At 35.1% G+C, this 10941-nt stretch overlaps 1 protein-coding gene across 1 annotated transcript; it reads left to right on the forward strand.

The window, feature by feature from the left end:
* The first annotated feature begins 786 nt into the window (after positions 1-786).
* On the forward strand, positions 787-9127 carry LOC122012533 (probable 1-acylglycerol-3-phosphate O-acyltransferase). Its single transcript, XM_042569095.1, has 9 exons — positions 787-1114; positions 1985-2221; positions 3328-3374; positions 5623-5741; positions 5817-5977; positions 7326-7435; positions 7529-7628; positions 8567-8690; positions 8774-9127. Exons 1-9 carry the CDS (start codon positions 963-965, stop codon positions 8900-8902), a joined length of 1179 nt encoding a protein of 392 aa, XP_042425029.1. The 5' UTR covers positions 787-962; the 3' UTR covers positions 8903-9127.
* Positions 9128-10941: the final 1814 nt, after the last annotated feature.

Genomic DNA, 10941 nt, shown 5'->3' on the forward strand with positions numbered 1-10941 from the left:
AATGTGATGAGAGAAAAAGTGTGATGGGAAAAATGAAGAGAGGTAAAGTGTGATGAGAGAATGAGGAGAGAGTGTGTGATGGAAGAGAATGAAGAGAGAGAAAGTGTGATGAGAGAAAATATATAGAGAGAGTATGAAAAAATGAGGAGAGAATGAAGAGAGAGAAAATAATGAGAGTGTATGTGATGAGAGAGAGTACAGAGAGAAAATAGTAGAGAATGTGTAATGATAGAGAACGAGGAGAGAAAAAATATGTTGAAAAAGAAAGTATGATGATAAAATGAGGAGAGAGAAAGCACGATGAAAGAGAACAAAAGAGAGAGTAAATAAAAGAAAAATTGAACAAATATATTAAAGGAATTTTCGTCCAAAATTTAATTCTTATTCTCATTCCCTCAAAATCTAAGGAGAGGATGAATTTCATTCTAAAATTTTAATTTCATTCTAATTAATCAAATATAAAAAATTTAGGAATGGACCTATTTTCTTATTTCTAAACCTCTAAATTAAACGTTACCTAAAGCTTATAAGATTAATTAAAAGCAGGCTGTAAGAATGTTCGCTCTTTACAGAAAGATTCAACGCCGCGATGTTTGAAGGCATCCGCCTACACACTTCGCGGAAGGCGAGCGAGGTGCTCGCTTGAACATTTCTCCAGAACCTGGTAAACCTTTGACCAGAAAAAAAAAGGGAGTGCCATGACGCGGGTCCACGTTTTGCTCCCGCCCGCCTACTCCTCGTCGTCTAAATCGCGGGCATCACACTAGTAAACAATGTATTTATAATCGCCGTATCGGTTTTATTTCGCCCATTTGATTTACTTGTAAAAGGCGAATCGGCGATCGAGCAAGAAGTCTTCCATCTATTCCAAAAGTTGAAATTCCTGCCTCGAGGAAGCGGCGTTCCAAGGAAGGAATTAAGGGCGCCATCGGACCAGCCGGGGCTCTGGGGCGGCAGCGAGAATGGACGAGGAGATCGGCAGAGCTGCTGCGGTGGAGTCTTCTTCGTCGACAGCGGCGTCAAAGAGGTGCGCGTGGAAGTCGAAGCTCAGCTGGATCCCGACCTCCACCGATCTCATCGTCGGCGCCGAGAAGCGTCTGTTGTCTCTCGTCAAGTGAGAATTCTACCCGTCTTCCTTTGTTTATTTTGGGGACGGAGGAGATCTTTGTCCCTGTCTCTATCCATTATCCATTATGTATTTCTGTGGAGGGTGTGATTTTTCGCTCGGCGTCCCTGTCTTCTTTGGACTAATTTGTTTGATAATTACTCACTTGCAATTTTGGAGGTAAATCAAATTTGAATCCTCACAGCTTCGTAACATAGGATGCAATCGCCTACGGAACTTTCTGCTGTGTTTGCTTTACGGAAGCAGGAGGTGAAAGAAAGCAAAAGAAATAAAATCATTACGTATTTACTTGGAATGAAATATAGAAGAGGAAACAAATTGGTTCCATTCAAGGGGAAATGGAATTTAAGCATCTAATAAACACAAATTAGTAACATAATTTCTTTCCTTTCAATTCTGTTTAAGTAAACGAATTCAAATAAATAAATAATAAAATTCATTTAATCCACATAAAGCATCGGCATCAAGAATGTATTGTCTGAAATTAAAATATTGCAATTATTCAATCAGCAAGATACTATTCCTCATTTTAATACAGTCAGAGATTTCCATAAACAGAAATTGTTAAAGAGAAGTTCATTAAGATAGCCAAGCCTTTAGATAATAAGATTAAACTATTTAGATGTCTGATAGTAAGAAAGTAACATTACTATGATGTTGAATATGCTAGTAGTGTCCGCTGTAGGTTCAAATAACACTAGCGGACTTTATTTCATCTTGGGTTTGACCAGAAGACCGGACATTATTTGCCTTCCTCTTATCAGAGAGAGAAGTTTATAGAGAGCCCCAACATTTGTGTCATGTCTTGTATAGATTGAGTAAACCTTTGTTTATTTCTAAACTCTTTGCCTTTTCCAGGACAAGTTATGTGCATGAGCAGGTCAATATCGGCCCTGGACCACCAGGTTCAAAAGTCAGATGGTTCAGATCTTCTAGTGATCAGCCAAGGTTTATTAATACAATAACATTTGATAGCAAAGAGGATGCTCCCACGCTTGTTATGGTGCATGGATATGCTGCTTCTCAAGGATTTTTCTTTAGAAACTTTGATGCACTTGCTGCTCATTTTCGAGTGATTGCCATCGATCAACTTGGGTAGTCGAATTTAACTACATTATCTTTATGTTTCTTTCATTTCCTGCTTCAGCTATAGATATTTTTTAACTTTCTCCCATGGATTAAATATATTTAATTTGATCTCATAGTTGTTTAAGCATTTTAAAAATATGTCTAAAATTCACAATACATTTATTAGCATTAGAATGTTTTCCTTATTTTGAGTGCCCATAAACATTCAAATAGCCAAGAGCTTATAGTTCATAACTAGATTCTACTTTTCTCACTTCAAGTGAATAACTCACCCCTTTGATCTTCTTGATGCTGTTAATCCTAACTCAACCACCATGATTACAAGCCCTCTCTGGCCATTTTATTCTTGGAATATGCTTTGGCTTGTGAATTTATGTGTTTGTACTTGACTATTTTTAATCTGTTACAAATTGCTTATAGTGTGCTGAACATTTCGTTTGCACCTATAACAGCATATGATGGCTGTTATTTTCCTCAAGAACTAGGTTAAAGTGAGAGATGAGATCAAATGAGTTTTATTGTGTTTTGGTATTTCCTTTTACTAGGATTTGACTTAAAAAAAAAATAACAAGTACACACATTTATACCTTGCTTCTTGATCTTTTGAAAATCTGATTTAAGTTTCAGAGTTACTTTTGTAGAGCTGGTGGCCATTTACTTCAAATATTATTATCTTGTCTTTGATAATTTATTACTTGAAGAAAAGGGCTACACAAGATACTGTTATCCAAGAGCAGAACCTGAATTACTAGCCATACTTCAATAACCTAATTTTCATATTAGTCACAATCATGCTAAAAGTATTTCCTGGAAATAGATCTCAAAGGCATACTTTTTTAGAGTCCTCAAAGTTCACTGTATTGGAGCTCACTATCACGATAAATATTCTTGTTGATAACTTGAATAGGTTCTTGAAGTTTGTCTCAGGTGTACTGTGCCTTTACATTTTTCGCAATACAGTGTGTACCCTTAGAAATTTGCTGAATATCTATTTCCATGTTGCTAATTTTGTTCCATTATACTTTCTGTTTCTTAGATATTATAATGATCTGGAATTGATTGTTGTTTTTTATTTGTGTTTTTTTACTCATCTTTCCGTTCTTTCTTTCCAGTTGGGGTGCATCAAGTCGACCGGACTTTGATTGTAAAAGCACAGAAGGTTGGTGAAGGCCCCTTCCCTGTCAAAACTCAGTCTGTTTCGGATAAAAGAAAACTGTTGTTGGGTTCTTCTTGGAGGAATAAATCATTGGTAGTTCATTTAAAGCTAACTTATGTCAGGATTTTTTTTTCTAGAAAAGAGATAATTACGGTAGAAGAAACTCCTACCATTGTCTAATATATATAGTTAATAGCGAGTTCACAACATGTACCTGTTAATGATGCCAGCATACAACTACCATGAAACTATCTTATACTGGACAAAAACAGCATAGGCTAACTAGAATAACTAGTGACAGTAACTAGGTACTTAACCTGGTTACTACTCAATCAAGCATCTAAGAAGTGACCATAAGAAGTAGAGGTAGAGATGCAATATAAGCCATGACTACTTTAGACAGCTTTTCCTGAAAGAAACACACAAAACATTGAGTTCAATCCGGTCCTGCTTCAGTAAATATAAAGTAGCCTTCTTCTGGCGGTCATCTTTTTTTTCCTGTTAGTGTGTTTTTCGAGGTTGTGTGTATTGATCCATCCATAGACAGATGGGAATTCTCGACCATGCAATCTGAAAATTATATTGTTTCAATGTGTCCAAGTTGACCAGATCCGTTCTTATGCCAAGGTAGTAGTAAACGTTTTTGCTGCCTTGCTCTCCTCTCCTTCAAACACTTAATCAACCTTTTTCATTGGGATATTGGGCTTCTACAAGACAGAATCAACCAGCCTTAGTAAATTAGATTTAGTCTGAATCCTGTCCCTGTTCACTAGCCAACTGAAAATTTTGGCTTTCTTTTGAACAAAATTCCATGAATTTGTTAAAGCTGGTTAGGTTATGGGGCCATAGATAAGAAAGTTAGTCATTGTTTTAACAGAAAAGATACGTTTTGTGCTGCATCGCCATAAAGCTGAACCTTGGACATCTTTTTGTATCTGATGCCTGTTGATATGAATATATAATCTGCTGAACTCTGCACTGTATCTATGGAACTGCCATATCTGTTGTATTAATATAGGTTAGTCACCTTGCAGTATCGTATTTCCTAACCATCTGTCCAGCCATAGGTTAGTTGATTTCACGTCCCCAACTATTTTCTTCTATAACTTCACCTCAAAATTCGTAGTGAAAGCACTGATGGGATTGTTTACTCTAAATGGGTAACCTAGGCACATTCAAAAGAGTCATTTTACGGATCAAGATTATGAATCATCAGCTAAGAATATGTTTTCTTCAATCATCAGTAACTTCATTATTTCCCTCAGTTTGTCAGGAAATTCTTATAATCATGTTTCCATGTCGAATGCTGGTGAATAAACTTGACATAGGGACTGAAGAATAGTGTCTTTCTACTTAATTTTTTCTTTCACATGGAAAGATCTAATAGCACGATCATCCTGCAATTAAAATAAACCAGTGATTAAAAAAATATTACCTAGTTACATGTTTATTAAATTTACTGGGGCCAAGTAATTGGAATTAAGAACTTTTGTTGTTTTTGATGATGCTGTACATGTTTTTGAAATTTCTTGCTTAGTGCTAAGGACTTGTAAAATGAGACCTCATTGTTCTGGTGCGTCTCTAAAACTGCAGATAAACACTACAATCTTGTATTTTATTTTATTCCATTGGAATCCATTGCCATCACTCTAAATTTTCATCCAAGTTATAATTTCTCTTCTTATTTGTTATATGGTTTTACCTTCTTAATATAACATTGGGCCTGCCATTTTCTCTTGGAAGCGGGAAAGCTATGTACAGGTTTAGATTTGGTATTGAAAATCACATGAATCATTTCATTTCTTGGTTGTGATTTTTAATCATGTGAATCATTTGATCTCTTGGTGTTGTTTTTTTTTTCTCATGCTGTCTACATCATTGTTTTGCTTATGAATTGTGACACACTCGGCTGGGTTGTCTCTTTTGCAAAATGCTTTATTGGTTTAGCTTTCTGCTAAAAACTCTTGCAACATTCTTATGCCATATGAGCATGAAAGAAAAGATCATTCCAAATATTTTAACAGATGATATTTCACATATATGTTCTGCATCTAATAACTAGTGTCAATATTGTTCCTACCTTGTTCATCTTTTCCTTCTTGGTCGTCTGTTTGCATTTGATGCTCTACAAACTTGCATTTGGTAATATATTCAATATTTTTTTCTAGATAAATAAGTTTTAGTTGATTATAATATGATTTTCAAGATATTTTTATTTAAATAAGCCATCATCACTTCTTCAATTTTACAGAGACTGAAGCATGGTTCATTGATTCTTTTGAGGCATGGCGTAAGGCCAAAAATCTTGACAAGTTCATTTTGCTTGGACATTCTTTTGGAGGCTATGTTGCAGCAAAGTATGCTCTGAAGGTAATGCTTTACAGATTAACTACCTCCTATGTACTTTTGTAAAATGATTATTCATGCATATCTTTTTTTTTTCAGCATCCTGAACATGTTCAACATCTGATTTTGGTTGGCCCTGCTGGCTTTTCATCAGAGTCGGAACATATGCCAGAGGAGCTGGCCAAATTTAGAGCTTCTTGGAAAGGGGCCTTTGTAAATCATCTTTGGGAATCCAACGTGACTCCTCAAAAGTTCATTAGGTAGAACTATTTTATTGGAAAATTTTATGTTCTTTTGCAAAAATATCCTTTGTTTTTCTTTCCATAAATATACCTCTTGCATGCTCGTTCCTTGTATTTTGTCTGCCTCTCTCTCTGTATATATGTTCTAGAAGGATTCTTTTTAGGTCAATGATTATTTATTATTTTTCCTCAGCGTTCCTTTAGATGTTATCCATGGATAAAATGCATACATACTAGGAATATCACAAGTGTACTGACACATATTTGTGTTTCAAGTCTAATCACTACATGATGAGAGAATTTTTCAAGGGCAACTAAGCTCTGTATGTCCTTGTCAAACAGATCAACAATATATATAAAATGCACAATATTAAATGAAAATCTATGGCCTTAGAAATCCAAAACAATCATGATAACAAGGTTATCGAGCTCAACATGAGCTACAGGGCAATTCTACATTCCCTTCTAATGTTAATGGATCTTAACATTACTTACCTCCTTTTGATACATTAGACTGAACTGTCTATTGATAATTATGTGCTTGATGACTACTGTTGGTCAAATCTTCTACTTGTTCACTTGTTCATTAGAGCATCATATAATTTTAATTTTTCAATGTTCAATCATACAGCAAACACACTTTTATATAGTACTTTATTCTTGTAATGTTCGGCCCAGATTTGTTGTTACCTGGTTCATCATTTTTCTTATTCTTGTAATGTTTCCTTTGAATTACATCTTAGTATCAACCAATTTTATATGGCATCCTATTGTTCATGATACCAACTATTGTTGTCCCCTCAGATGGGTCTAGTGGCTAGCGCATGAGGTGTTGACACAATGAGGTCTAGGGTTCGAATCTCGGCAAAGCCGAGATAAATGTCTCCCTTATGTGTTGGTCACTATTCCAAAGGCTAGTAGCCGTCCGTGATTTACCTCCTCCGTGTTGGTCCGGACGGGTTGGCGGGGGCGTTAGGGACGAGCGTATTCGTCTTTTGCCACAATGATACCAACTATTGTTGATCATATTCACTTTTTTATGCATGAACTTGGATTGCTATCTGAATACTATAAAAGAGGTTGTTTTACCTTGATTACTATTTTAATTACTACCGCTAGAAATATGACTCATCTCATCCTAAGAAAATCCATCTTTCTTATTGATCTTCCTGATTAGTCACCATTGGGTTTCCTAAAATAACAACATTACATGTTATCCATCTAGATTTTAACACTACTATCACTTGTAGTTATGATTGCGGATTTTTTAACACTGTTGAGTTATTCAAAGTTATGTCCTGTAGTTAGTTAAATTATTACTGATGGTATGTATTTTAAGGGTCTTACATATCTACAATGTGTACAGAGGATTAGGTCCTTGGGGCCCAAATCTGGTCCAAAGATATACAAGTGCTAGATTTGGCTCATATTCGGCTGGCGAGGAATTAACCAAGGAGGAATCCAAATTGTTGACTGGTATGTGGACAGTTATTCAATCAAAAAGGTTTTACAAATTGATCCTTTGCTTGCATTATTCTCGGTTGGAATTATTTTTGTTTGCTTTTGAAGATTATGTGTACCATACTTTAGCTGCTAAGGCAAGTGGAGAATTGTGTTTAAAGTATATATTTTCCTTTGGAGCATTTGCTAGGAAGCCTCTTCTTGAAAGGTCAGTATTGAATTATTTACTCCTTTTTCCAATTTCGATAAACTTGTAAGTCGACCATTCTCTAACTTCTCAACCGTCCGAAGCTTTTGAGTATGGTTTTAAAATTAATCCAATAGCTGCCAGAACAGCAATAGTGGGGTTGATAATGTTATTGTTAAAGTTATACCTTCATTCTATTTGAGATGGGTAAAATTTGACTCCTTTTGCTTTGTTTTTTTTTTTTTTTTCATTTTAATCATTCTTTGGTGCTCGTGCTTCCATCTAAAAGTATTGACCAAGACAATTCTATTCTCTGCCGAAGTTGCAGGCCTTTTCTGCATCAGTTACTATAACATAATTGTAGTTATTTACATGAAAACATGCCAAGATGTTCCAAAAATATCCACCATGAATGACGATATTGCATCCATCTACATCTTTCAAATTCACAATACTGCAGAGCAAAACAAACTAAGATGTTGATTTGAAAAAAATTGAAGCAAATAGTGTTTGCATGTTGGCCTATCTCCCCCATTCCTGGTGAATTCAAATTATGTGGATCCGCTGAAAAATAAACAATTTTTTGGTCACAAAATGCAAATCAGGTTCTTCTGTTCTGTAGACTTCAGTCATCTTTCCATTTGGTATGGTTGTTTTACCTATCAGAGTAGAATATTTCACTAATAACCCTTTTTTATTTTTTATTTTTTATTTTCTATCATATGTTGATGTATTTTCATAAATAGGTCCCTCACAAACTGAGATAAACTAAATTAGCTTTGGTAAAGGACCTAATTGAATGAGAAGCTAATGGGTGGTAGAAGGGTAGAAGTGAATGTGTTTTTCACCCAGGTTTTCGAATCAACATACCTTCATAACTTTGATTCTCCTTGTAAACAAGTGTTGAAATAAAAGATAGACTGTTGCATGTTTGAGGAATGCGTCATTGTTGAATGCAGTGCCTCCGATTGGAAAGTTCCTACCACCTTCATTTATGGCTATCAAGATTGGATGGACTATCAAGGTGCACAACAAGTTCGAGAAGGCATGAAAGTGCCTTGTGAAATCATAAGGGCTCCTCAGGTATTTATCTCTCATTCTTCCACACACAGGCACTTTTCATCTTGCAACTTTTTTTTTTTTAAATGGTGGTTAATGTAATGCAGGCGGGGCATTTCGTATTCATCGACAATCCTTCTGGATTTCATTCGGCAGTTGTCTATGCTTGTCGGAAAATTCTTTCCCCGGGTCATGGAGATGCCATGCGTTTTCCTTACGACTTGTCGTCTGCATAGCTTGAAATGCACGTCTTACAGTGTGCAAGACATGCACAAGGAATTGCTTAGTCAGAAAAAGGTGAAACGTATTCTGGGTGGCATATTTAAAGTGTTGTAAACTAGTAATACCCCGCTTCTTCTTCTTCTTCTTCTTTCTCTATTCATCGGATTATTTAGAAATGGTTAATGTAGCAAACCAAGAGGCCGTTAAGTTGGATTATTTGTCTAAGTAGAAATTAAGAAGTTGCTTTGGTGCGGGTAAAAGTTAAGAAGAGGAAAAAGTTAGTCATATTATTGATTAAAAAAAGAATGTTAGAAATATAGAGTATAAATCCTCACGTTGAGAAACTCTAAATAGAAAAAGGTAAAAGATTAAATTAAATTAAAAAATATAAATAAATAAATAAATAAATATAATTTAATATCTCATTTAAACTTACGATGTTACAACTAGAATCATTAAGACTTTGTCGGACAAGAAATGAAGGTGTGAAGTTGAATGTGTTTTTGATAAATATACGAGTAATATGCAGTTTTAAAGGAACGAAAGGTAATATGATGGTGTCAATCTGAAGATGATGAAGAGTAATGTGACAATCAATTTTAATATGTTTCCTCCGCTAATAAAAAATTAAATTGTGGAGTAGGTTAATGAAGAGAGATACTTATATCCGCAAGCAACTAACGCAATCAAACTATTTCACAAGTAGTTAAGGTCATGACACGATATTCAGCTTCTGTGGAAGATTTTCCTACTTTTCTAAGAAATGAGGGAATCATCAAGAAAAATGCAGAAATCAGTGGTAGATTTGCGATCCGTATGATCACCAGTCCAATCAGCATCAGAGTATGCATGCAAGTCTAGAGATGAAGTAGAAGGAAATAAAAGACTTTGAAATTAAGTACCTGAAGATATCTGAGAATACGAAGAACAATAACCCAATGAATTGTAGTTGATGCAACGATAAATTGACTAACTACATGAACAACATACACAATATTTATACAAGTTACGATGAGATAAATCAAGTTTTCAACAATAATTCGGTACAAACTAGGATCTGTAAAGGTGAGTTATCAGATGAAGAATATCAAACATTAGTCTTAATAGGAGTATCAATGATTCTATTATCAATAAGACGAGCACTCTCAAACAAATCAGATATATACTTTGATTGGGGTAAAAGATAATCTTTTAGGGGAATAGACGATCTCAATGCTCAGAAAGTAGTATAGTACACCCAAGTCTTTCATAGTAAAACAACGAGTCAACTCAAAGTTCCAGGAAGTAATTCCATCCGAATCATCACTGGTAATAATTATGTCATTAACATATAATAATAAAAGAATATGACCTGCACTCATACATCTGACAAATAATGTTGAATTATGATTACTAGGATGAAAACCAAGCGAAGTAATCACTGTAGAGAATTTTTCAAACCAAGCACCAGGTGCTTGTTTAAGACCATAAAGTGTTTTACGAAGCTTGCAAACTTCATTAGGTTGGTGTGAAATACCAGAAGGAGGCGTCATATAAATTGCTTCATGAAGATTACATTTAGAAATGTATTCTTGACATCCATATCAGATATTCTCTATCGATAAATTGAAGCAACAACAATAAGAGTACAAACAGTCATCATTTTTACAACATGAGCAAATATTTTCTCATAATTCATGTCATACTCCTAAGAATAACCTTTAGCAACAAAATGAGTTATGATTTAGTTTTGCTCTTATATGCCCAACGAGAATCAATAGCGTGTTTTTCTGGTAGCAATGGTACCAAATTCCATGTATGAGTCTGATGTAGAGCAGTTAGTGTTGAGGGATCTTGTGTGGCCGGTTAGAAGGGGGGTTGGATAGACGACGCCCCCAACTCGATTGTTTCCTACGTATTCGTTAGATGCGCAGCGGAATAGTATAAGAACAAATACAAATACGAATACAAATATAAACAAGAAAGCTAATCTAAAGATAATAAGGAAATGCAAATCACTAACACGTTTGTTTACGTGGTTCGGAGATAACTTGCTCCTACTCCACGGCTATCC

Source organism: Zingiber officinale, chromosome 8A (genome assembly GCF_018446385.1).
Source record: "Zingiber officinale cultivar Zhangliang chromosome 8A, Zo_v1.1, whole genome shotgun sequence".
NCBI lineage: Eukaryota > Viridiplantae > Streptophyta > Magnoliopsida > Zingiberales > Zingiberaceae > Zingiber > Zingiber officinale.

Excerpts from the sequence above, each read along its gene's own strand:
- LOC122012533 (XM_042569095.1), top strand. The coding sequence starts at position 963 with ATGGACGAGGAGATCGGCAGAGCTGCTGCGGTGGAGTCTTCTTCGTCG. Across the intron at positions 5,742-5,816 it reads CAGCAAAGTATGCTCTGAAG|CATCCTGAACATGTTCAACA; the intron begins GTAATGCTTTAC and ends TTTTTTTTTCAG. Across the intron at positions 5,978-7,325 it reads ACTCCTCAAAAGTTCATTAG|AGGATTAGGTCCTTGGGGCC; the intron begins GTAGAACTATTT and ends CAATGTGTACAG.